The sequence below is a fragment of the Benincasa hispida genome, chromosome 8 (assembly GCF_027475165.1).
Source record: "Benincasa hispida cultivar pf3 chromosome 8, pf3_genome.v1.1, whole genome shotgun sequence".
Classification (NCBI taxonomy): Eukaryota; Viridiplantae; Streptophyta; class Magnoliopsida; order Cucurbitales; family Cucurbitaceae; genus Benincasa; species Benincasa hispida.
The window spans coordinates 60236068-60263557 of NC_143485.1; the positions used below are offsets into that span (position 1 = coordinate 60236068).

Here is a 27490-nt window from a genome sequence, read left to right on the forward strand (position 1 = left end):
ATATATATATATATATATATATATATATATATATATAGAGAGAGAGAGAGAGAGAGAGAGAGCAAACCATATATAAACTAATATTACTGTTTATCATTAGAGTCTATTACTGTCTATCTCAAATAGATAGAGATAGTATTCTATCTATGTCTATCCCAGATAGACAACGATAGAACTCTATCACTGTCTATCTCAATTCAAAGTTATCAATAGATACACTCATATAAACAAGTATCTATTAAGTAAGCATCAATGCACAACAAGACAATGAATAGAACATGAAACTATCTACCAAAAAAAAAGTGCAAACCATATACAAACCGACATCACTTCTATCTCAGATAGACATAGATAGTATTCTATCTCTGTCTATCTCAGATAGACAAGTATATATTGATGTTAAAGTTCTATTGATACTGGAGATAGACAATGAACAAGACATAAAACTATCTACCAACGACAAAATAAAATAAATAAATAAATAAAAATAAAAATTTAGAGAGTGCAAACCATTAACATTATCTACCAACAACAATCAATAATCAACACAATGTTTAATGTTTTGTCATTGTCTATTTGTGATAGACAGTGATAAAATACTATCACTCTCTATCACAACTACTTTGGTTTTATCTTATTCTATTCAGATTTTATTTTGTTTCCTTTTGCTCTGCTTATTGATGATTCAACTTTCATTATTTTCTTTTCTTTTCATTTGCTTCCTTTGCTTGTTAACGATTCAGCTTTGACCACTTTTTGTTTTTTGCTTACCATCTATTTAAACAAAATTAGGTTTAATAAGGTTTAATAACTACAATTAAATGTAAGAGTTGATGAAATGAAAAGAAAAGAGAATGATTATAACCTTGAAGAGTTGATTTGATAATAGATTGTAACCTTGAAGGAGAATTAACAGAAGATTTAGCAGCAACGGAAGAAGTAGATTGAGCAGTAGTGACAGAGGAAGAAGAAAATTAAGAAGATGAAGATGAAGCAGGGGAAGAAAAAGATGAGCAGCGGGAGGAGAAGTAGCGAAATAAGAAGAATCGACGAGATAGAAGACGATAGATTGTTATCGTGCATTGTTTTACGAAGAAGAAGTTGTTGGAAGAAGATGTGGGAAGAAGAAGAGGTGGGCGTGAGTGATGTCGGGCCGATTGATGCGTAATTCGATTAATCGTAATTAATCGACCAGGTAGTGGGTTATCCACGTGTGGGCTAGAGACATTTTTTGTATTTCACTATCTTGGGTTGGGGACATTTTTTATATTTTACTATTCTGGGCTGAGCTTTTCTTTCATTTATTTAATTCGTTTTGGGCTAGGTTCAAATTTTGCTATTGATATAAATAATTTGGACTTTTTCAAATTTTACAACTATCTATTTATTTTATTTTATTCCAAATCCTTTTATTTTTGAACTTTTCGTACTCGGCGAAAAGAATATGCTTTCAGCGCTGCCCAATGTACGTATTTTGTTTCGGTGTCTACCCATCGAACAACTAATTGGCAATTGAAAATAAAATAAGACGATGCGGATGCGTGGCCGGTAATGGAAACGAAATTGGCAGATATTTTCACTGACGGCTGACGAAATGTTGAGCAGTGGCAAGTTCCAACTGTGTCTACTCACCTCAGCATCATCCTCCAACTCGGCGTCATCGTCATCGTCGGCACTCTTCTCAACTCCTCTGATTCATCCAGGAAGGTTTAACAACCTCAACCAGCGCTTCTCCTTTTCTCCGCCATCAGGTCCGAGTTTAGATTGCATTCGTTGCAGTATTTCACAATCTCAGGCGATGGAGATCAATACTGAAAGCAAGAAAAACGACGAGGTCCGCAACAGCCTCAACTTCCTCTCTGTTAGACCTTACGTCCCTCCGTCCTGGGCCTCACACCTTAATCCCATCCCCACTCACTTCTCTTCTCTTGCCCGTGTAAGTTCCCTATTCCTAATTTCGTTTCCGGCTTGTCTCTTCCTAGGTCTCTTGCAATAATTGCTTCTTTAGGAATGTCGTTGTAGTTAGTTACTGATTACGATTTTGGAATCAGCTTCCTACTCCCATTCACAAGTGGAATCTTCCTAATCTGCCCAATAACACAGAGGTCTGGCTCAAGGTAATTCATTCTCACTCAACTTTTTCTCTTACAGAAACTCGGTTGATTGTTTTCCGGTCAATGTGGTAATGGATGTGTTACATCCATTATATCTCCGTTAGAGTAGTTGTTGCAGTTTACAGTTTATTATTTCTCTATGGATACGTTTTGTACTCTACTCTTTATTCAACAAGATGAACTCTCTCTTTTATTTGAGAGACTCTTACATTATGCATAGCACAGCCAAATTTTGCCCCGTTGTATATCTCCTCAGAACTAATTTTGCTAGTTAATTTCACTGCCGATTTCTAGAACTCTGCTTGCCGTGTCCGAAAATTGAGGGGCAGAGTTCTATGATCAAATTTACTAAGTTTTTCGTTTGAAGAGAATTTTGTATGTGGAACTTTTAGGTGTATGAGCAACATTTAAGAAAAATGCAGGGCCACAAAATAAATAATATATCTACTGATGGAGGGAGTACATAACTTTTCCCCCCTCCAAGATGCCTTCACTTTAATTGTATTTTCACTTTTCTTCTATCTACAGTTAAAGTACCTGTTTTTGCGTGACTGACCTTTTGATCAAGGGCTTCAGAATAATTCTTCTATTCCCTTCCTATCAATAAAATATTTCGATTCCAAATCGGTTGTCCCCATCAAATCATGCAACCATAAGAACTTCAGGCAAACTCCAATTGGGGATTGGTTCTTTTACTTGGTTTTCACATTTTAGAATTAGAGTTACCTTACCATTACTCGAACATATGATGATCTGTGTGAACTTTCCCATCTTGTTCTAGAATGGTGTTAGGTTATATACAATTTCTCTAAATCTGTAGTTCATATTTGTGGTTCATGTATTGTCACAAGTATAATTTGATCCATATTTCAGCGATTCTGTTTATAGTTTGTTTCTTAATGTACCTATTTTAGACATTCTTTGTAAGCCCTCAACTTCTTTTCCCTCCACATAGGTTTAAAGATCATTGAATAATCATTGGAGTTAAGAATACTTAGTTGGAACACATGCTGGAAATTTGGAGGGTAAAATTTTGGCTAAGTATCTGAACTATACTTTGGAGGAAGCATTAGTACTTAGGAAAATTTCTAAGTGTTGGAAGCATGTGGTTGATTTAGGAGTGGAGTATGTGTTGGTCTAGAAGTGAAGAGGAGAAGAAAAGTTTGGTCGAGTATTGAGAGGAAAAGGTTGGGATTCAAGAGTTGGAAGCATAGTAGGTAGAGGTCAGAATTTTGGCTAAGTGTTCAAACTATGCTTTGAACCTAGAGTTAGCCTGGAAATGAAGAATAACAAATTGGCTAAGTGTTGGAAGACAAGGTGAATGCCTAGTCCAAAGAAGAAGAAGGAATTTGGACTAAGTACTAAGTATGGGATGAGTCACTCTAGAGTTGGAAGCATAATTGGAATTGTAGGAGCCTTGGACGCATGCTTGGACAAGAACAGGCTCACTTGGACGCATGCTTGGACAAGAAGAACCATCATGGGATGTCTAGGGCTAAGTGAACGCATGAGGGAAGAAATAAATGTTGGACAACCATGCATTGAACTATGCACCAACTAAGTGAGAAAGCTAGAGTTGGACGCATAGCAAGGAGATAGTGAATGCATAAGAGGTTCAGGCTGGGAATTTGGCTAAGTGTTGGACAACATATAACATAATAAGTAGGTGGAACCCTAAAGTTTGAGGGTTGGACGCTTAAGAAGTGTAGTGGACACATAGAAGGCTATGTGAATGCCATTTTAAGCATATTAAGGGCAAGATTAGAACTTGAGATAAGCATTTAGGAGGAATTTGCACCAAAAAACCTAGGAGAGACAAGGTAAACGCATACCATGAGGGGACAACATGCTTTAAGGTGTTAGGTGTTTGGGAAGTCACTTAGAAAGGTATACCCTCAAAAGAATGGTCTTGGATACACAAATCTAGGGAGGTATGCGTTGAGCTTCATCTTGGACGCATAGTAGGAAAGTTTTTGGACATTTTGGGGAAACTAGGCGTTGGAGAAGAGTTCATCAAGGTGTAGGGTCAAGGGTAGCAAGATGAGCTATATGGCATAATCGGGTGACGTCTTGGCTAAGCCAAAGAGGAGGTGGATGCCTAGGAGACAAAGTTGAGCATGCAAAATGTGGAAATGCCACCTCAAGGAAGAACTATGCATTGGACACTGTTAGGAGAAGACACATCAAGTCTGCATGCTAGTAGATGGTGGATTTTGTGCAAGTAGGAGGTGTCATGCGTTGGAGATATGAGAGGATGACGAGGACAGGTTACTAAGGCCTATAAATACCCCTAGAGGATCTCATTTCACCTCACAACTCAAAGTTCTCTCGAGAGGACTAAAAAAGGGGAGAGTTGGAGGGAATTAGGGTTCGGGGGGAAGGCCATGCGTTGGGAGTGGCCACCATGCATCCAAATATGATCCCCATGCGTTGGGGAGGACCAACTAGGCGTCCATAAAGCAATCCAGACGTCCAATTGACCTGGAAGATCAACCCTGCGTCCACTGTTGTCTGGTGGTATCCAGATGCTTAGTTCCATGTTTGTTGAGGTTGGTAGGTTAAGTTGGAGGTTGGTAGTGTAAGTTTAGGGACACGAAGGTATTCTAACCCTAAACATGAGGTTCTAAGCTAAAATTGGGCTATACGTCTTTTTGAATTTATATGTTTATATGATTATATATATATATATATATATATATATATATATATATAATTACAAATATGATTTGAAAATCCATGGCATGATCAGGAAATATGTTTCCTTGTGATCTGATACTTTGACTATTTTCTGGAATTGTGTGGATGCATGTGTTTGATTGGAAATTAGAACTGTACCCAGGGAAATTTGTTAGCATATCTCGTGGACATCTGGCTGGGATTGTCAATATAATCTGGCTGGGATTGTCAGTATACCCAAGTATGTCTAGCGGGATATTGTCGACATGTGCACATTCGGCGGGTTGTATTAGGTACTGGGACTATTTCCTTGAATTTATGGTTGATTGGGTTATTCATACTTTAATGTGATATTGTGATTTCCAAAATGAATTTCGAAAACAAAACCTATTTTCATACAAAACATACCACTCACTGAGCTTTCCCAGCTCATGTTTTCCGAATGTTTTGTTCCCCCAGGTAGCGCAAGAGTGGAGTTTCAGGGTGTTGCTAAGGTCAAGGTCTGCCACACTATAGTCACGCTTCTGGATTAAAGTGTGCTCTTTATTAGTTTTGTAACCTAGGAGTTGAGTTATCTAAGTTGAGTCTTGGAGTTGTGTAAACATTATATTAGTTTGTAATAAAATAAGTTAACTAGAGAGCTATTGTTATTTTATACTTGGCTATAGAGTTGTTTGTAAAACAGATCCAAGATAGGTAGTAGATATCACAAAAGGGTGGTATCCGCTGTCTTCACGCCTCTTTCTGGGTGAATGAGGAAAAGCTCGGGAGGGGATGTGACATTCGTTTTTTTTTTTTTTTAATTTTTTTCTTTCCTTTTCTTTTTAATTACTCTTATTTACTTGTTTACGCTAACGGAAATATTCCTGACAAAATGAATACAGCGTGATGATCTTTCAGGAATGCAATTGAGTGGCAATAAAGTCAGAAAATTAGAATTCTTGATAGCAGATGCTTTGCAGCAGGGTGCTGACTGTATTATAACGATAGGAGGCATCCAAAGCAATCACTGTCGTGCTACTGCTGTGGCTGCAAAGTATTTCAATCTTGACACTTTTCTAATTCTACGCACGTCAAAGGTTTATCGTTATCTTCCCTCTGTTTTCAACTACTTTTAGTCATAAATACACTTGTTTTGCATTTTTTAAAATGAACTCTCTCATAATTTTCTTAATTGTTATGATTTGATGTCCTATCTTACGTCTGTGATGTAGGTCCTTGTGAATCAAGACCCTGGATTGACTGGAAATCTCCTTGTTGAGCGGTTAGTTGGAGCTCATGTCGAACTTATCTCAAAAGAAGAGTACGCAATAATTGGAAGCGTGGTTTGTTGATTTCTTCTCTGTTACCATCTCCTTCTTTGGTCTTTTAGAAGCAGTTTATTCTACTATTGATCAGTTGATAGTTTCTCTACTTCTACATATGACTGATAGATGTAAGAATCATGGAGCTAACTAGTTTCTCTTTTCTCCTGATAAAAGTAACACCTTGAGAGCTACATTGCAGGAAAATTTGACTAATGCTAACTTTACTGTTATTCTTGTGAGTCATTGCTTCTTGAGCCTTACAAAACTCACAAGAATAAATTTTGTCTTTTCTTTTCTCCTGACAATGTCTTCATATGCTTTTGACGCCTATAAATTTTGTGTATATTAAATATCCTTGGATCTTGTAGTTACAGCGACTAGTTTTTTGATATTAAGTCATCCTTCTTTCATGTCAAATTGGCTAGATTATCAGAATTTACGTGGTTGTTCCATGACAAAATGTTCTGCTAATTTCTTTTAAATACCAAAAAGTGGATTCATGAGAGTTTCTTTTTCCTCACGTCTTTCCTGACTTGATCAATATTTATATTTTAATTATATATAGATATATGTATGTTGTTTTGTATTTTATTTTGGTAAGAAGTGTATTGTTTTAACTGATAATTACTCTTTACTCACTCATTTACTTAGGATATGATGTTCTTCTCTGTTTTATACATTTCTAATGCTTCGTTATTATTGTGTGTATTCCAACATCTGTTGATGTTTTTTCGTTCTTTGGTTCAATTTCAGGCACTAACAGATTTTCTAAAATCAAAATTAGTAGCTGAAGGAAGAAAGCCATATGTTATTCCTGTTGGAGGATCAAATTCTCTTGGAACTTGGTAAGATTTTGGCTGTGCTTGTTTCCTCCAGTCCATTATATTAGGTGTGGTTGGATTTGATGATGATTGCATGCTGGCTCTTCTCTGCAAAAAGAAAAACAAGCATGCTCGAGGAGCGTGAATAATCTTCTAGATTTCGTTTTAGATAACGAACATCTATTTTTTCTGCTTCTTTAAAGACTATTGTTCTTGGTTTTCTTTCTTCTTTCTTCCTTTCAAACTTCTACTTCACATTGGGATCATTTTCTAGCACCATATTTGATTTTTCCTTGAGATTTTTGCATTTCTAATAATTTTTTTGCTTCATCGTGTTCTTGTTGTGGGGTTTTCTTTAAATTTCTGATTTATAAGAGGATTCTTTATCGTCCTGTATTTTTGTAATTATGTTCTTATTAAAATATATCTTTGTTTTATGTGAAAAAAATATTTTTGCATCAGGTACGACAAAAATCATCCAAACCACTTCATTTCTTCTCTCTTCTTGAACTATTTTGCCTTCTTAGTATTTCCCCCTAGCATTATTATCATCTGTATGTCCTTTCCATCTCTCTCTCTCTCTATTATTATAATGTTAATAAGTAACAAATGTGTTTGGTTATGTTCAGGGGTTACATTGAAGCAATTAGGGAGATTGAACAGCAACTGGATAGTGGAAATGACAAGATCAAGTTTGATGATATTGTAGTAGCTTGTGGCAGGTTCTTTTTCGCTTATCTGGTCGATGGGATCACTTGGTCCCTTCTCCTTGTTTAGTTTCTTTTTATTAACTTGGTTGTGGTACTTGCAGTGAAACTCGTGGAAAAATTTTTGTTTCATTGATTTAAATATTACAACATTTCATAATAGAGTAAGACCGATACGATACAATTCAACATGCTTTTTAGGGAGTCAGAAAAAATTGAACAAGAATGTCTAAACTAATGTTGGATATTTCCTTGTTGGCTATAGGAAGGCTGAGGCAAGTAATAATGTTGGATATTTACCATTTTTCTTGGGAATGGGCATCATTCAATGGACACCAGGGAATACCTGATCTATCCTTTCTATGTTGTTGCATTTCTGGATCACTTTACCTAGGTTTCATTTATGACTAAATTGACAAGTATATAAAGCGTATAATGGAATTTTGGACATAAAATTCTAGCATAATTAGATTTAGACCGTGTATTCCTAATTTGCAGCAGAAGTTCAAATGCCTCTCTCTGAAAGGTATCCCTATGACATACGAGACAATAGTATAATTTGTAGGGATAGTGTGTGTGGGGACAGGTTGGTCTACGAGATCAATAAAAGAGTGCATGCAATACTTTTTCCCTAAGTGAAATATGGCTTCTCTTAGGAGAATACAAGGATCTATTCTTGCTTGGCCTCAAAATTTATTCAAGGTTCGTGGCATTGAACCAAAAAAATATGGATAAACTTGGGAAATCCAATGTCCAGGGATGTATTTTGGCAGAGTAAGTGATGTAATAGGATAGGGATATTTTTATGATGTAATAAGATAGAGATATTTTGGTAAAATCAAGTTAATCTTGGTTAATCCTTGATTAATTATATTTTAGCCTCAAAATTTATTCTCGGTTCGTGGCATTGAACCAAAAAAATATGGATAAGCTTGGGAAATCCAATGTCCAGGGATGTATTTTGGCAGAGTAAGGGATGTAATAGGATAGGGATATTTTTATGATGTAATAAGATAGGGATATTTTGGTAAAATCAAGTTAATCTTGGTTAATCCTTGATTAATTACATTTTAGTTACCAAATTAGTTTGTAGCCATTTTTAGTTATTCTTTTAGGATTCTTATAATTCCCTATAAATAGAGAGTTCCCCTTATATTAGAGATATATTCTCATTAATAAAAGACTCTTGATTTGATTCTTGGAGATTTCTCTCTTCTTAGTACTAGGCTACATCAATTTGGTATCAGAGCATCCATCTGGGCCAACGTTGACTGCCATTAGTGGAAGATTGGAAAACTCTTGACGATGTCGATCACAAAAGGGAGCTTCGTGAGTTGTGCTCGTTACCAAACGACACACGTCTAATAGGGGAAACCCTTGAAATTCAAGAAAATCGAGAAGTTTGAAGAATCATCAAAGAATGGAATTCTATAGAAGAACTACTACCTACAATGTGAGGCAGAAATTATTATTCGTGCTATGAAGAATGACGAAGAAAGATCAAAACATGTTCGAGAAATTCAAGAATTGGTCTTACAACAATTATGACAAAGAAGCTTATTCAAGAACACCCAATTTGTATATTAATTCTGAAGTATTGGAAGAAATGAAGGAGGGAGTCAAGAAAATCCAACGTTTGTTGGAAAAAATGACTCAAAATGTGGAGCGGCATTCAGAACATTGGCAAGAGCTTAAGAAAGAAATAATGCAAGAAAATCAAGAATCCAACCAAATGGGTTGTGAAACCGTGTAAGAAACGAACATAAGAGAAAATCATTGCGAAGAAGAAAGTGATGAACAAAAATTGGGGAACCCACACAAAGTTTCAAAAATGGAAGAAAATATGACCGGAACTCTAAGCGTTGAAGTGAAAATGGTCAACAACATAAACAAAGGAGCAACCAAATTGCCAACGTTGGACGAAAAAGGTGAAATCGGTAATGTTACAATCGATTGTGAAGAAACGTGGAAGATGAAATGTCTCGAATTGGAAAATTTTGGGTTTTTCATCAGTGAAGTAGACTTGGTTGAACTAAAAAACGACAAAGTGGAATTGGAAAATTTGATTGCGTATATCAAATTGAAAAATTTTGGGTACCCAAATAGAATCGCCGGCAACATAGAGATCGATTCAAACATCCTGACGAAGCAAGAAGAAGAAGGAGATTGTATGACCAAATAGACAGTTCCGATCAAGAGGGAAGGAGAGAAGGAGGCCTTGTGATTGACAGAGAAAATCGTCGGAATCTCATTTGCAAACCAGTTACAGCTTGAGACAACATGCATTGCAGTCACATACGAGAAAGGAGTACGAATCAGCCCTGCGAGGTGAGGGTTTTTGCAAAAATTTCACCCAAATTCCTTGGTTTTGCAATTTTGATCCGACCTGAATTACACCACATGAGACCCGATTCCTAAACCGATTTCACACTTCTCCCACACATTTTCTTCCTTTTGACCCGACCCGACCCAGAAGATCCAATACCCTCTTGAAATTTTCGGCCTTTCAACTAATGACCCAACATTCTAGCCCAAAAACAACCCCCTACCCAATTCCAATTTGGATCCCATTCCCTTTTATTGAAATCTCCTAACCAATCCATCTATTTCAAAGAAGTGACCCGAGGAAATTGGGCTACACTAGTTTATCAATTCAGCTTTGTGTTTTTAAAGGAAGAGGATACTAATTTCCGGGTTCTTTTACGCCATTTTTCAACATCTTTGGAAGTGTCTCTAATTTGGGAGCTTTGGCATGTTCATGACCTTAAAAGGCAATTTTCGGTGGGAGTATTTTGCAATCATCGAAAGAAGTATTCTTGCAACACGTTGGCTCAATCACTAGTTTCATTCCGAAATTTTTTAAAACTCGAGGACAAGTTTCTTTTGAGAGGGACAGAATATGATGTAATAGGATAGGGATATTTTGGTAAAATTAAGTTAATCTTGGTTAATTCTTGATTAATTACATTTTAGTTACCAAATTAATTTGTAACCATTTTTAGTTATCCTTTTAGGATTCTTATAATTCCTAGTAAATAGAGAGTCCCCTTGTATTGGAGATATATTCTCATTAATAAAAGACTCTTGATTTGATTCTTGGAGATTTCTCTCCTCTTAGTACTATGCTACATCAGTAAGAGAGGGTTGGTGGGATGAATAGAAGACTAGGTTGGTGATGGGATGGGATGGAGAAGTAGTGCCTTAAAACTGGCTGAATAATTCACAAGTTTTCAGTGACAGGTGATAAGAATCTTTTTTTGTTCTTTTTTACTTTAATCTTTGATGTTTTACTTTTGTTTATTTTCAGTGGGGGCACAGTCGCCGGTTTATCATTGGGATCATGGTTGAGTTCATTGAAGGCAAAAGTATGATATCTTTTTCCTTTCTTAAATCGTCGTATTGTTGCTCTTTAAATTTTAGTTCCTCACATTTTAAGTTTGTGGAATCTGCAGCTTCGTGCGTTCTCCGTTTGTGATGATCCTGATTACTTCTACAACTTTGTTCAAGGTTTACTTGATGGGCTTCATGCCGGCATTGACTCACGCGACATAGTTGAAATCCAAAATGTAAGTAGGACTTTTAGTTGATCTATGAAGGTTATTGGTTTGCTTACCTTTGGCAGCACCATTTGTGTAGTTATGTTGAGGTGAAACCTCTCTGTAGCATCATTTGTTCATTGGAGCTAATCTCCGATGTACACATACGATACCATCTTTCTTCTTCCCTTCACTTTGTGATGGTTTAGATCTTTCATCTCCACAAAAGAAACTTGAGATGAACTTTCCTTTGTTCTCGTTCTCTCTTTAGGCAAAGGGTCTTGGCTATGCAATTAACACGCCTGATGAGCTTAATTTTGTAAAAGAAGTTGCTGAATCCACGGGCGTTGTTCTTGATCCAGTATACAGGTATGTTATTATTATTAAACTAGTCAAGTTCATAGTTTGTGCTCACAACGAAGGCAGACCATCTCGTATTTTTCTAAAATGTAGTTCATCTTGTAAACAGATGATATGTTCACATGGTTTGTGCATCTGTATGCATCGTACATACGGCACATACATACATAGAGTAAAATGTAATGGTTTTGGTCTTTTTTCCTTTCTATATGACGTTATTTTCAGCGGGAAAGCAGCTTATGGGATGATGAAAGACATGGCTGAGAATCCAAACAAGTGGGAAGGGAGGAAGATTCTGTTCATTCACACAGGAGGACTATTGGGACTGTATGACAAAGCTGATCAGATAAGCTCAACGTTGGGTAAATGGCATCGTTTGGACGTTAATGAGTCTGTGCCTCGAATTGATGGAGTTGGGAAAATGTTCTAGAACAACTCGGGTCCAAAAGAGAAGCCACTATTCGTAAACGGGAGTTCCAAAATTTCTTATCAGATATTTATTTTGTTAGGGACTCGAATATATTGTTATGTATTATTGAAAATCCAATAATGTATACCTTGTCTTTATTTTGTATTTGGTAGACATATCATGAATGTCAATGTATGCGCTCGGTGAATAAGACACCCATTGTTATTGTGAAGGTTGATAGCTGAAAAAATTTAAGGAAAAAAACCTTGAAGCAAGGAAATGTGTAGTTCGTAGTTTCTTTTGTATTTGTATTTTTCTAAAGACAAGATAATTTTCAGGGTCTTCCACTATTCTTTAATTTTTGTCCTTAGCGATTCATCGTCTTGGTCTATCCAAGGCCTCAACGAACGATTAGTAACTTCACAGCAATACTAAAATTGAACTTGAATGGCTGTGATCGTGATGCACAGATTTGAAATGGAGCTTCTGGAGGCTTTGCGGAATCAGAGGCTAAGGAATGAAGGTAAGTAAAGAATATTTATAATTCTAAAGCTTAAAGAAGGCATATTAGCACTATCACCGTTACATTCCCTCCAAATCAGGATTATGATTATTGGCAGAGAGAGCAAGAAACAGTTCACGCTGAGGATTGCCCTACACATGAAGAAACCACATAACTTCTGCTGTGACACTTGCAAAAGAATATTTCTTCTCGCGAAGAAAACCATCTCTGCAAATTTCCTCTAATATAAGAAAGAGAGGAACGCAACATGAATCTGCATTCAATCAGATTAGCTACAAAGTAACCCAACAATGGAGAAAGGCGAACCATCGAATGTGTCGTACGAGGAATTCGAGCCCTTCTGCAAATGGAAAAAACTCGAAGACTCTGACGTTCTTGAGGTTCATCTCCCAGGTTTAATTCATCAACTTATGCTTTCCTCTGCATTCTCATTATACTCCCAGTGATTTGAAATTCAAATCTGCATTTGTAAACAGAATTCAAGAAAGAAGAATTGAGGGTTCGGATAAAAAACAACTCTATCCTTACAATTTCCGGCGAGCACCTGACAGCCAAAGATGGGAAGAAGACGCTGCAATTCAACAGAGAAATCAAACTCCCAAAGGATATATACCCAGACCAAATTCGTGCTAAATTCGGTAGCTCTGTTCTTTCGATCACGATGCCTAAGAAAGCCAGCTCGCCGGAAATCGCCAAACCAAACCCGGACGCTGCCTCTGACGATAAACTAACATCATCTAATGATAATGGTAAGCCAAAGAACTTCATATCCAGGTTAAAAAGTCCATTATCGAGGTTGAAGATTAGCAAGGAAACCGCGACGGCTATGGCGGCGGCAGTGGTGATTCTAGCCTTTGGAGTTTACTACCTGATTAAAAACTAAGAATGCGTCGAAACATATACATATATTTCTTTGTGTGAAATGAACTACATACATAGAATCAAATCTTTACAAATTTCAAAATTGGATTCATGAATAAATAATTCATTTGCTAAGATGCCGATCGATCCACCTTGATTTCTGCAATTTCTTTGAGCCTTCGAGTACCTATCAATCCCCATAGCTAAGAAGCTGAGAGTTCAGCGGTGGGGGATTCCCAGATTATCCCCTTTGATCGATTGTGTTTGTGTTTATAGGCAGAGGACAAAGAATTAATACTTGCATTATATCTAGTGTAAAGATTGATGGAAGCAATTTGATATGACATCTTAACCGTGCGTCGGTATCTCCAATTTTAATTTGTATCCAATTCTAGACACGTTACTCCGCATCAATGTATGTTCTTAATTAAGTAGTCCCACAATCTGTCTTTTCTGCCAATGATAAATCACAATCAAGAATATCAAATATTCAGAACAAGGATATGAAAGAGATTATACATTTCCCCCATCCCAAGGAATATCTCATTTTCTTACATCACCTGAATGAAATAAATGGTTTGAAAAGGACATTGGAATGGTAATGCCTAACATGAACTTCTTATAGGCTCAGGTTTAAGTTTGAGATATCAATTTTCTACCAGGAGTATTCTTATCCTATCCAAAAATATCTCTCAAGTATTACATTCATCATAGCAAATCTTCTTTGGTGAAGTTAATCAGATGTCAACTTCCTTTAACTATTGAATGAAAGAATTGGAGAATAATCCAACTCAACATAGCTCATCTGATTACACTAACATATCAAAAGATCACTTACATATTGTTAAACTAAAAATAATAATTGGAGAACCACACCGACTTGGTCATATAAGTAAAACTTACTTGTATACACTAAATTTCAAAATTTCAAGATAATTATTGTACTTCAATCAATGTCTTTTGTATGTGTTAACTATTTGTTTTATTCTGGAAAAGGAATAAACATCAATTAGTTCATGAAAATATCATTATATCCCTTATATTCGTCTATTACTTTCATCAATGAATGACAATTTATAATTTAATTATAACAAAATTGAAAGGACATGTATAATTGAAAAACATATGGATGGAAATAATTGAAAATAATCTTAGATTAACGCAAAAAATCAAATTATATACTGTAAAAATATTGATTTCACGTTTATATAATTTTTGTGATGCATAAAATAAGAAAAAAAAAATAGATGGATGGATATAATTGAAAATAACCTTAGATTGACAAAAGAATGATAACATATAGTGTAAAATATATCGATTTTACATATATATTTGTTGTTGTGATGTGTATTAGGTGACCCAAATCATTTGTTTTTGACCTCTAGAGAGAAAATGGTGGCATAATTTTGTGATATATGCACAGACACCTAACCAAGCAGAGCCATGTGCACATGCAATAAGTTTGTTATATATATATATATATTGACAATAATAATTTAAACTAAATATATCATTTTCTCTTTTCTTCTCATGTTTTAATTTTTTTTTTTTTTTATTAATTTATTCATGCTCTTTCATCAATAGCAATTATGTATTCTCAGAGCTAATTATAAACTATATCCATTCAATCTTTTGCCATAAACTGTAGGCCGTGAAAATCAATACTGAATTCCTTCTCTTTAATTTGTGGCATTATATTCTTTTATCAAAGAAAAACATAACTAAACTATTGAAATTAAATAAAAAAAAAAAAAAAAAACAAGAAGTTCATGCTTTACAATTTTCCATTCCTCACCACCAATTCATTTAAATTCATCTAATTTATATCTAAAAAATAAATAACATACTAGTTAAATAAGTCAACTCAAACATAGTTCAACTCTAGATTATAAAACCTAGACAACGAACTAGTATTAGATATAGTAATTTAAACAACGAAATAAAATATGGTATTATTTTAAAAGGGTAATCTATTATATAATGAAGCGGAAAGAGTTCAAGAGTGGGGTAAGATTAAAAAAGAAATAGAATAAAGAAAAGAAAAGAAAAGAGTGGGAGAAAGTATTGTGATTGTGAAAAGATAGAAATCTCAAAATCAAAAGGAACTTAACTTAGCACCAAAGCCAAAGCCTTTGCCGCTGCCGCCCAGCCATTATCAATTCCCACCTGGGCCCTCCTCTCATACTCAACTACGTCTCGTCTCGTCGGTAGCATTTATATTTATGCATTTCACTAAAGTATCCAATCATAATTCGACATGTATTAAATTTTTTTATTTATTTTTAAAAATATTTTAATAATTTCTTTTATGTGAGTGAGATGCATCTAAGTATTACCCTCTATATATTTATTATTCAATTAAAATTCATATTTCTCTTTGTAGGCATGAACAAACTCATTCTACTTTTTGGGTCACTAAATTTTATTCAATTAAATGAAGTAAGCAAGCACTGTGTGTGTGTTTTTGCAAAATTTTCTTCCTCAAAGCAATATCTCATGGGGTTGTAACCATATGATGATGATGATGATAATAATGCAGAGGTGGTAGTAGTTTGGTTATTGTTGAGTGTGACATATGAAAGAAAGCCTGGGATTGAGGAAGAATATAATTGATTGACAATTACACACAAAAGTGGAGGTTTCTAAGCCCATTGCTTAAACCTTTGCTTGGTATTATTTTTGCAAAAATGGAAGAGTTTGGAATTGGATGAGGAGCTACAACTCAATAGAATATTAACTATTTGGCATCAAAGAGAGAGACTCCAATATATAATAACTTTATTTCTATTTGTATTTTGGTTTGGGAAAAAGACAAGCAATTTTTGTCAAGGCGCCGTCGGGTGGAACCCTCCACTTTTTATCACTTATTTTTGCTTAATTAAAATTCATTATTCACCTACGCCTCATATTCTTCTTCCATTATATCATTTCTTACCATCATGGATTTCACTCTCTTCCCTTTCCTACTCAAAACTCATTCACCATCACGTGACCATCCTCGTTCCTATTGAAATCGACAATCTAAGATAAACAAAACAAAACAAAAAAATTGTAAACGATAGAGAATCAACACAAAAATTCACTATCATGTGTTAAAGAGAGAAAATATCACATGTCTAAGTTGCACTTCTCTAAACTCTAGAACAAAAAACATAAATAATGTAAATAACATAATTACAAATACAACTTAAGTTTCAATGGCATTGCTCTCAAACCGCAACAAGACGCATCACCCCGCACCCCAACTCACAAACTGGATGATGAGAGCCCATGTTTCATCCGAAGCACTAGATTATAGATTCAATGCATTCCAATACTAAATATTTCATGTATTTAAAAATTTTCATATTTATGATCATAATATGTACATATATTGTCCTTTTTAATTTAGATTTATGTGTGTATCCCATTAAATAACATAGAGATGTATGCTTTAACATGAACATAGCTCAATTATGTAAATTGAGTTCCTACTCTATAGTGTTCAAAAGAAAGTACATCAATGTTATTTTTTATGCTCTTTTTTTTCTTTTTATTTAATTAGATGTGTTTAATTAACTAGAGTTAACCTAGCTACGAAATATTCTTAAAGGTAATTAACAAGAATGTTAGATATTATAATTAAATTTATCTTCAACCATCCGTTTAAATATTTTGATTAATCGATGATTTAAGATATTATCAAAGCAGGTGGTCCAGAAAGATGACGGAAAGTGGGTAAATCAAAACCTACACTCTCTCCAAAATTTTCACCCATGAACTCAACTATCATAAAGTAATTTTGTAAAATAACATATAGTATTGTGCATTCTTGCATAATTCACAATGAATAACTTAGCATATATATAAATTATATATCAATATCAACAATAAACAAATAATTTTCATTGACATATTTAGGTGGGAAAGAAAAGAAAAGAAAGGAAGTATCCTCCTCATATTCCATGGATAATGACAGATTTAATCCAACCAAAAAATCACATAAATCTAATTGGAAGCTCTATTTATATTTGCTGTAGGGTGTTAGGGGCTGCTGATTTATACACAAAATATAACCTAATGATATTTGTTCTCAAATATAATTCATGAGAGGAATCTTTCTTGGTTTTGATGTGTCACCTAATTTTTTTTTTTTAACTCAAATTATTGATGGAACATTCTGATGCTCCCCTTCTTAAGTTTATTAATATACACTAACTAATGTAGAGTTATATATTTTATTATTACACTTTGTACAACTTTTTCTTTATTATCAATATTTTATTTATTGAAATTGCTTCTTTTTGTTGTTGTTGTTATGATTCCCATTATCCTAGTGTTTAACTTTGTCAACAACATTCAACTGGTTGACAAAAAAAAAAAAAAAAAAAAAAAAAAAAAAAAAAAAAACATTTAAGTTTTTTTTTGGCTTGCTCCTAAACCAACTATTGATATTAATTTGTCTTGGTTTTGGTTGTGTTATATTGTCCCCTCTCTAATCTAAGAAAAATACTTCATATATATCAAATATGTATTTGATTCTGGATGAATGGAAGAAATATAATATGAATTAGTCAATAAGAGTTTAGCTCAACTGACATCTGTATGCGTTGAGACCAAGAAGTTTGTGGTTCAAATAGATTGACTAAGTTTGTGGTTCAAATAGATTGATTTGGATTCAAATAAATGAAAATTTTATGAGTTGGGTTGGTTAATGAGTTTACTTAATATAACCTAACCAATCCGAACGTATTATTAACTTTAATATATATATATATATATATATTGTTACTTATAATATAATTATTTATACATATATTGATTTTAGTTTTATTTAATATCATTACTTTTTAAATAATTTATTCTCCAACCACTCTTAAAAATAGTTTCTTAACACTTTGAAAATAAAATTTTCAGAAATTAAGTTATTAATCTTAATTCAATAATTGAAAATAACTAAATCGGATTTTTACATATCTACATTTTACCTTTTTTAGAATAAATTTTTAAATAAATGACCTGTGTAACCTAAACCAACTTAACTTAAATATATATTTTAGGTTGGATTAGATTGAATTCATTTTTTTTTAATAAGAATTATTTGGGTTGAAGAAATTTATAATTGAGACACTTAGATTGGATCTCAAAAATCTTTCAACTCAATCTAACCTGACCCACGAACGACCTAACACCGACCCTAATCAAACTCAACTATTTCAAAACGGATAAATATTTAGAACTTGCTAATTAACTAGTAACTTGGTTGAATAAAATCAAATTAGGACAAATGTCACCGGTAAGTACTTAGCTTCCATTGACAAACTATGCCCTCCATCCATTATTTATCAAAGTCAATATAATATATAAAAATACAAATAAACAAAAAGTGACTTGGTTTGATTATTAGTAAAAATTAATTACGTGTAACAATGTGAAAGGATCAGTAATTAAATTATCCAAAATTTCCATGGACTTCGAACACATATATATTTTATATATGGGCATATAAATACATCAAGTTGTGATGAATGAGACATGATTTAAATAATTCTAAAATAGAAAGAAATGATGAAAGAGGGTGTGGGTTTAAAATTAAACTGGAGAACTCTAGGAAAGTCCAATCATACTACACAAAAAAAGCAAAGCATAACTCAATCAAAATTATAACTAAATTGTCACATTGACCATAATTTATAGGTAATTAATGTGCTCTCAGTTCGAAAGTTTAAATTTCTTTTGGTACAAAATTTTAAAATAAAAATTTCATAACATGGGATTGAAAACAAATTTATATTTCATGTTCGTATAAGTATATAGTAATAAATTAAAAAAAATAGATTTCAATTTAAATAATTATTTAAAATTTATTTGATACTATATATTTATAAATCATAAAAATATTTAGTGACGATAAATTATTATTAATTTATTTATAAATATGATTTATGTTTAAAAAATTAAAAAAAATATTTTGTAATATTATATAGTATATAATATATTACATAATATATATTATATCTTTTAGAAAACAAATTAAGTTTATAACTTGACATATTATATTTTTAAATATTTTTATTTTATTTAATATAATTCTGCATTTAAAAATTGAATATTCAAAATTTGAATATAATGAAAACAAGAAAATGTTATTTTCAAAATTTACTGTGTTTGAATCACAAAATTTAAGTTTACTGTGTCAAACACATATTTACTCAACTAAGTGAATCTAAAAACATAAAAGGAATGTGAATTCTCTACTAATCAGGTGTTATATTTCTCTAATCCATTTATAATGTAAAAAAAAAAAAAAAAGAAAGAAAGAAAAAGAAAAGGAAAATAGATTTTGGCAAGAGAAGATAAGAGTGTACATAGGTTGGGTTGGGTGGATTTTTTAAACTAACCTAAAAATTCGGGGTTATCGGATTGTCGAATGACACGAATAAGGTCTCCAACCCAACCTTTAAAATTCGGGTTGGGTTGTCGGATTATTTATTTATTTTTCTTTTTTTCTTTTTATTACATTTTTTTCTTTAACTTAAAATACTTAAATTTATGTAGAATACATACTAATAATTAAAATTTCATATACTCAAATGTTAAATATCAAAATCTAAAATATTTATTACCAATTTTACAAAAATACATATGAGTTATAATATATATACATATATTTTTTTAATAATATTGAAAATTCGAGTTGGGTTGGGTCAATATGAATTTTTAAAAATGTAACCCGAACTCAACCAACCCCAGAAAACATAAAAAATTCAACTTAATCTGATTCAAAATTAAAATTAATCCAACGAAACTTTTACAATTTGAGTTGGATAGTTTGGATTATTCGAATTGTTGGATCATTTCAACACACATAAGAGAAGGGTAAACTAAAGATAAAGGGAACAGTTGCAAATATAGACATTAGACCTAAAGTATTAGGAGATATAACGTAATGTAAAAAAATTACAAATATGAAAAAATTTAAATAGTTTATCAATGATAGGCCATATCATTGGTAGTCTATCAACGATAGAAGTCTATCACTGATAAACTTGATTTCCAATTTTTTTTAAAATGATATTATACACTTAATTATTATTCTTAAAAATGCTACAAATTACGTTACTCAAAATAAAATGTATTGGAAAGTGAAAAATGGAAGGCAAGCTGTGAACGGAAATGCAGCATAAAAGTGGCAGAGCTTCCATGGTTGCTTCCTCGGGTCAGACAGCCAACTATCCTCTCGACACCCACATGTCTCTTTTTCCTATTCTAAAATCAATTTCTCCATTTTTTTATTTTTGCCAATTCTCCCTTTTTCTAAATTCTAAAATTTAAATTCTAAACTTTTAAATATATATTTAAAATAAATTCCGCAACTTTATCAACTTTTGCGTTACTTTTTACAATTTTATATAGTATTAATGTTGATTTCATGACTTAATTAAATAGATTTTTTTTTGGTCCACGTATTGTAATCTTATCGGTAATTTATTTTTTAAGAGGAAATAGTATTTTAAAAAATAGAAAATATCTAAGCGGTTCCCTTCGCAAACGATTTCTAAATTGAAAAGAAATGAATTTTTAAGATGGTTTGAATGTGTTTGAAAAGGAAACCTTATTTGAAGATTAATGTTAATTGTATTGAATGGTTGACTGACCTTGGTTTAGTTCTAGCGAACAAAAATATAAGATAAGCCAGAGTTGGACTTAAATATATATATTATCTTGGAGACTAAGATTTAGAGTCCTTTATTTACCCAACCAATAATTTTTAAAAAGAAAACAAATTGGAGGCCCACAATTACATATTTAAAATTAATATGTCAATGTTATGAGACGGCCAGTTGTGGCAAACGGCGTTAGCGGCTACGACCCATTTTGTTAAATTATTGTTTTCTTTGTATATATATATATATAAATTGTTAAAAAAAAAAAAAAAACTTTTACATTTCTTTCCTGATTTTGCTAGATTCAAATCTATTCCTTTATTTCATATTTCGATTTTAAAGCTTTAAAACTACATATCTCAAATTTAAAAAGTTTTTTAAGGGAATAATTCAAAAGAACATGTCCATCGATATACTTTTGTAATTTAAATTGTTTAAAAAATGTTGAACTTTTTTAATTTTGTATAATTAACTTCATCAGTATAATATTTTTCAATAACAAAATTTTAAACTCTTGTCAAAGTAATTTTTGAACATTATTCAAATCACACCTCTACATTTTTTTAATTTAAAAAGGCATCCACACAAAATTGAAATTTCAATACTAAATAGACACGATATTACAAATTAAGCTTCCAATTTTAAAATCTCTTGTATTAGAGTACTTTATTTAATATAATATTAAAAAAATCAGGACTAAATTTTGCAGCCAAACATGAGAATGAGCATTAGTTAGAGCGGTAAGATGGTCAAATTGCGCCGAACAATAAAGAAATAAAATAAATTAATTAATAAATTAAAAAGATTTGAAAATAGATGATAGGGAGGGGAAATTAGCCAAAGGATATGGGATTTAGAAGTCCTTGTCAGCAGAAGATGAACAGTATGAGCTGGGACATCCGACGGTGGGTAATGCATCATCAAGTAGCAAAAGTTGGTCGGAAGAGGAGCAGTGGGCTAAATAAAAAGGCCCCGCTGGCATCTAATCTCTCACTATTTGTTTTATATTCTATGATTGTATCTCGTTATTATGGCGAGACCACTTTCATGGAGCTTCTCTTGCATTTACAATAACAATACCTCAATGAAAATTTTATATATATTTTTTTTCTTTTTATTCTATCTGTAAAGCTTTCCAGTACCTCTAAACAGTTGGCTCTGTTTTACCACATCTAAAGTTTGCTTTTGATTTTTCCCTTTAGATCTGTTTCGATCCCACACCCATCTTTCAGATGTCTCTTTCCTTTTAAAATCTTCTTCCCCAGGGCTCCGCTCTTCCAGTTTCCTGCTTCCTCTAATTTTCTTTTTATTTTATCCTCTCCTTAATCTTTTCTTATAATCTCAGATCCTTCAGTTTTCATTTCTGGGTCTTCTTTTAAATGTTAAAAATGGCGGTTTTCAATGCTGTTTTTGCATACTATTTTTCTTATTAAGAAACAGAGACTCCTGTTCTGTTTCCATTTCTTTTTCTTTTGCAATCTGTAATACCCGAATCGATGGACCTCGTGGTTGATCCGTCACCAAAACCTGTGTTTCAAGGTTTGACATTAGAGACGGCAATCTCGGTTACAAAATCGATATTGCTCGCAATTGGGTTCATATCCACTGTAATTTTGTTCAAAGTGGCTATAATCCCAAAATTTGCTAGTCTTCTTATCACAACTCTTCCTCGTCTTTTGGTCTCCTTCAGATTATGGCTCTCTCCTCCCTACGTCTTCATCCTCTTCAACTTCCTTATGATCGCCGCCTTCATCTCCTCTGCCTTCCGCCACCAAAAAGACACATCCGAAACTAATTACACTCCCATTTCTCATGAAAATACTCATGTTTCTGCATCCACTCCCTATAAATTGACCCATGAGGACCGAGCCTTTTCGATCACTGCTCGTTCCGGAGAAATCTGGGATGGGATCTCGGACGAGGATGAACAGGGGAAAGAAGAAGAAGAAGAAGAAGAAGAAGAAGAAGAAGGGAAACGGGTGAAATGGGATTTCCCAACTCTGTTCACTGAAAAATTCAGTGACCCATCATCGGAGAAGTTCTGTGCATATTCCAGCGAGAAGGTGGAGGAGGAAAAAGATGACGGGGGCGGCGGTGGCGATGACTCGATGGAGGCCACGTGGAAGGCGATCATGGAAAGGCAAGGGAAACAGACGCCGCAGCTGAAGAAGAGCCAGACATGGGACTCCCCTCCGCCGGCACGCTTAATTAGAGCCGCCGGTGGCGAGGAGGAGCCGACGGCGTGGGATCGGAATGAGGTAAGGAAGTCGGAGAGGTTCCAACAAACGCTGTCGTTTCGGAGAAAGATATCGATGAGTTCGGAAGAACTGAAGAGCCGGGCAGAGGCGTTCATAGAAATGGTAAACCGGGGCATCCGGTTACAGAGACAAGAATCAGAGCAGCGTTTCTTGCAGGCAATGAAACGTAGCTTTTAGTGGTACAGAAATTTAGTCCTTAATGTTAATAATCAAGTAATATTTGGAGGTGCATTTTGTTTTAGGCTTCTCTTTAATTTTCCATTTCCATGTCCTGCCCTGTTATCACTTATGTGTGTGATGTTATGTCATGTGTATACATTTTCTCTTCTCTTCTATTGTAAAATGGATGTATCCATTTAACTTCAAATGAATACTATTATCTTTTTGTCAGGTGCGTCCTTTCAAATCCATATTAAATTACACCATGTGCTTATAGATTTCCTCTTATTTGCAAAGGTATAACTATAAGCAAGGGTGTCGGAATATAAGTAGGGAAATTGAAGTACTAAATTTTTTATGTTCTAAAGCCTTTTTTCTTTTCTTAAAAGTTGTATGTTCTAAAGTTGTTCCCTATATTTGGTATTTTGGAATCTGGGGGGATCAAATTTTAGTTTTATTGGGTTTGAGTTATGTGTGTTAATTTTAGGATGAGAAAAAGAGGGGGAGAATACCACTAGAGTTTTTATTAGATAGAAAACAGCATTATTAAATGCAACACCAAAAACTATTTTGTAAGTGTAAACAAACTTCCTAATCTTTTAATACAATTCAAACTAGATTTATTTAGTAGAACATGCTAAAATGCTTAATTATGTGACATTCGAATAAAAATTTAAATCATAAAAATTTCTAATAATATGCATGATAATCTAATATAACAATGTTAAAGAGGCGGGGTCGAAGCTGATTAATTAATTGAGTGAGGGTGGAATCTTAGCTTGTTGGATGGATAATCGATCGTTAGGTTTGTAAAGAATTGAGAATGGTAGGCAGCATGATTGCATGCCTTGTTCGGTGCAACTATTGACCACCACAATGAAGGCTTTAAACATTAAAATTTGACTAATTAAATTGCTCCATCTTAATAAGCGTTTTTCTCTTGGAAGGTGAGAGTTGATTTAGACACTTCCAACCAATGCTCAGAGGAATTTCGGAAATCTCATCAATAGAGATACAATCAGCTGACTATGATTTTTAATGAGTTGGGTTTTTTTTTTTTTGAATAAGCAAAAAAAATGCAAAACCAGACCTTCCTTCCTTGCCGCCTTAATAACTCTCGGTTCTAAAATTGAACAAGCAAAACTGAAAAATGCATGTCTAACTCCAAACCAAAGGTCATTTTATCTCATTCACATTTCAGAAAATTTTGAACAAACTTACTCGAGAAACCTGCAACATATCAGTCGATCCAAAAGGGTGGAAAATGGATATCAATATATGATACATCTATCTATCGCCATGTGGCCGTAAATTGCACGAGTGTTTCCGAGGAGTGGAGAAGGAGAAACAAAGGCTATGGAATCAAGCAATGGAAGTAAGCTTCATAATCAACAGCAACACGAAACACCAGTTGATTGGGTCATTTTTCATCATCATCTCGCCCACCCCGGAACAAATGCAAGGAGATGGCGCCAACGGAATGTCAGGCATAGGTGGGCGTTCAATGGGTGGAGAAGGGGGTGAGGAGGGAGGAGGACGAGGAGGGTGGCGTGGCCTAAGTCGCTCCTCTTGGTTAGCGCCGCCGTGGTTTGAATTGTTGGCGTCGCTCAAGCGTTGGAGGACTTGGACTCGGAGCTTAAGTCCCATAAGGCAGTGTTGGGGGCGGCCGCATATGAAGTAACGACTGCCTGGTTGGATCAGGCGGATCACTGTCTCCCCGTCGCTGTGAGTGCTGATTGGGTTCACGGTGCGGCAATTGAAGAAGTCTGTTCGGTTCACTTCCAGCACGTCGTGAACTGGCAAGTATTTGAACACTGAAACACACCAAACAAAATTTAGCTAACTACAACTTGAGAAACGTGATTTTGAAATCAATTTAATGTTTGATTTTCAACATATATAAGAAATGTAGATTGATTAATCAAGAAACAGAATCATGCAGATGCCCTAAAACAGTAAGAAACGATCGAATAAATTTGATTACAATCACTATTAAAGAACGACTGTGTTTGTATTTACACATGTGGCAATAGAAGAGAATTAGAATGAAACAGCGACAGAATCAAACGAATTCAAGTGATCAGTTATAAATTGTAATGCAAGAATGTCAGCGCAAGCAATAGTTGAAACTTGGAAAGCAAATAATTCAAGAACAGGCATGCAAATCAAGATTCTTCAGTTTACAACGGTCATCGAACAGAACTTAGCAAAGATCAAAGTATACGACATAAAAACTTAATTGAAGATGTGTTTTCAAAGGGCAGGGGTAAAACAGAGGAGAAATGAACGAACCGAGATAGTCACCGACTTGGAACATGGTGGCCGCTGACCAAGCTAGGATGTTGGAATTGAGATCCCAACCGGAAGATCCACCAACGGAATGGTTAGTCGCAGTGACGCAGCGAAAGAAAATTGCCGTAAATACCATCACGATGATCATCCTCACTGCCCAGCCCGGTCTCAGTGCCTCCATTTCGGTCAAAATCACTACATACAAAGAAGATCCACAAAGGAAAAGTTGCAAAGGAAGCATTGGAAGAAAAGAAAATATCAAGATCGATAGAAAAAATAAAGAAATCACGAGGAATCTTCACGACCTTGCAAGAATCGAGGAGAGCAACGGGGCGATAAATCTAAACCATACCAGAAATTGCTTATTGTGTTTGTCAAGACGGTGGTTCTTCAAATTGGAAGAAAGCAATTACAAGAAGAAGGTGGGGCGAGAAGAGGTGGAAGACAGAGTGAAAGGGAAGAGAGGCGGAGAGAGTGGTTTCAATTTCATGTATAACATACACCGCTTTCCCGCCTTTTATAAAACCATAACAGTTTTTCACTTTTCTTTTCTTTTTTTTACTACCAGTTATTCACTTTTTATTATCGTTCAATTTTAATTTAAAATCTAAAAACACTTCAAACAGAAAAATAAAATAAAATTATTTATAAAAAATTCTACTATGTAGATCATATTATATTAAAAAAACAATCTATTAGATTTCAAATTGAATGTTAGGTTTGATAGGATCTAAAATTTTCAATTTTGTGTCTAATAAATTAAAAAGTTAAAGAAAATGTTGAAAGTTTAGGTTCAATGATATATTAGACACTAAATAAAAATTCAAAGTGTTTATTAAACTATTTAAAAAGTTCAGAAAACTGAAAATTTAGAGCTATCTTAGACATTTTTAAAGAATTAAGAGACTAAATTGAAAAAAAGAAAAAAAATGAGAGACCAAAAATTAAACTTGTAATGTTTTCTTTTACATAATTTATAATTAATTAACTTTTCTAATTTTGTTATTACTAGCAGGTCACTTCTTTTTTTGTTTTTTTAGATTTTTGTATGGATGACACTTTCAGGAGGATTCTTATGATTGATGATCCATCCCTCACAAACTTATGATATATAACCTCTTTCTTACGTCATAACCAATTATCGCATTTTTTTAACCTATTGTGTTAGGGATGACCATGTGCATCCTAATGTCAGGGGGCCATCTGGTCATCATCATTTTCAAAAAAATCTAACAAACTGTAAGCCCTCAATCTAAGCTAAAAATAAGCCAAGCTAACATTTGAACCAAGAAGTTTGAATGGATTGTATGTAGATTAAAGAAGCTAAAATTTGGCAAAGTGTTCAAACTATGTTATGAACTTAGGGAAACTTGTAGGAACAAGGCATGTGTTGGCTTAGAAGTAAAGAATGAGCAATTTGGCTAAGTGTTGGAGGTAGGAGTGGACACATAATCCAATGAAGATGAGGGAATTTGGACTAACTGTTGTTAGGAAAGGAGTAGGACTCAACCAATAAAGCATGATGGGGTAAGTTCAACTCGTCTTTTATGTTGAACACATGCCAAGATTAAGAAATCCTACTTGGACGCATAGCTATGAAGGATTAACAAAGAACTAAGTATATAAGGAGTAGGGCTTAATCTTGGAGGAGTTCAAACCATCACTGTAAAGTTGGAAGCATAGTTGGAGTTGTTGAAAGCTTTGAACACATGTCTTGGCCAAGCAAGGACACACTTGGACGCACGCTAGGGCAAGTTGTACTATCTTGGATGCATGATAGAACCAATATGGACACCTAGGGTTGGGTTAGACGCATAGTAA

At 33.9% G+C, this 27490-nt stretch overlaps 4 protein-coding genes across 5 annotated transcripts; 3 read left to right on the forward strand and 1 right to left on the reverse strand.

The window, feature by feature from the left end:
• The first annotated feature begins 1372 nt into the window (after window positions 1-1372).
• Window positions 1373-12205, forward strand: D-CDES (D-cysteine desulfhydrase). Its single transcript, XM_039039335.2, has 10 exons — window positions 1373-1936; window positions 2052-2117; window positions 5675-5869; window positions 6005-6115; window positions 6851-6942; window positions 7548-7640; window positions 10933-10990; window positions 11078-11191; window positions 11433-11530; window positions 11747-12205. The coding sequence occupies exons 1-10, from the start codon at window positions 1595-1597 to the stop codon at window positions 11949-11951; spliced, it is 1374 nt and encodes a 457-aa protein (XP_038895263.2). The 5' UTR covers window positions 1373-1594; the 3' UTR covers window positions 11952-12205.
• An 82-nt stretch (window positions 12206-12287) lies between these two features.
• Window positions 12288-13449, forward strand: LOC150034745 (18.1 kDa class I heat shock protein-like). Of its 2 annotated transcripts, XM_090316631.1 has the most exons (3): window positions 12288-12453; window positions 12533-12846; window positions 12930-13449. In XM_090316631.1, exons 2-3 carry the CDS (start codon window positions 12744-12746, stop codon window positions 13334-13336), a joined length of 510 nt encoding a protein of 169 aa, XP_090172757.1. In that variant the 5' UTR covers window positions 12288-12453; window positions 12533-12743; the 3' UTR covers window positions 13337-13449. The 2 variants fall into 2 exon arrangements, with proteins under 2 accessions (XP_090172757.1, XP_090172756.1); XM_090316630.1 differs by having other exon boundaries at window positions 12288-12846.
• An 8284-nt stretch (window positions 13450-21733) lies between these two features.
• On the forward strand, window positions 21734-23608 carry LOC150034746 (uncharacterized). Its single transcript, XM_090316157.1, has one exon. It carries the CDS (start codon window positions 22457-22459, stop codon window positions 23393-23395), a length of 939 nt encoding a protein of 312 aa, XP_090172283.1. The 5' UTR covers window positions 21734-22456; the 3' UTR covers window positions 23396-23608.
• A 976-nt stretch (window positions 23609-24584) lies between these two features.
• LOC120084209 (uclacyanin 1-like) lies at window positions 24585-26139 on the reverse strand. The gene is given in 4 exon segments (XM_090316877.1): window positions 24585-24760; window positions 24763-25191; window positions 25670-25864; window positions 26022-26139. Coding segments are annotated over 3 exon segments (639 nt in total). The 5' UTR covers window positions 25851-25864; window positions 26022-26139; the 3' UTR covers window positions 24585-24731.
• Window positions 26140-27490: the final 1351 nt, after the last annotated feature.

Bases quoted from the DNA above. Each gene is read 5' to 3' on its own strand.
- LOC150034745 (XM_090316630.1), top strand. From the start codon at position 12,744: ATGGAGAAAGGCGAACCATCGAATGTGTCGTACGAGGAATTCGAGCCC. The intron at 12,847-12,929 runs GTTTAATTCATC...ATTTGTAAACAG, and splicing joins TCTTGAGGTTCATCTCCCAG to AATTCAAGAAAGAAGAATTG.
- D-CDES (XM_039039335.2), top strand. From the start codon at position 1,595: ATGTTGAGCAGTGGCAAGTTCCAACTGTGTCTACTCACCTCAGCATCA. The intron at 2,118-5,674 runs GTAATTCATTCT...AAATGAATACAG, and splicing joins ACACAGAGGTCTGGCTCAAG to CGTGATGATCTTTCAGGAAT. The intron at 7,641-10,932 runs GTTCTTTTTCGC...GTTTATTTTCAG, and splicing joins ATTGTAGTAGCTTGTGGCAG to TGGGGGCACAGTCGCCGGTT.
- LOC150034746 (XM_090316157.1), top strand. From the start codon at position 22,457: ATGGACCTCGTGGTTGATCCGTCACCAAAACCTGTGTTTCAAGGTTTG.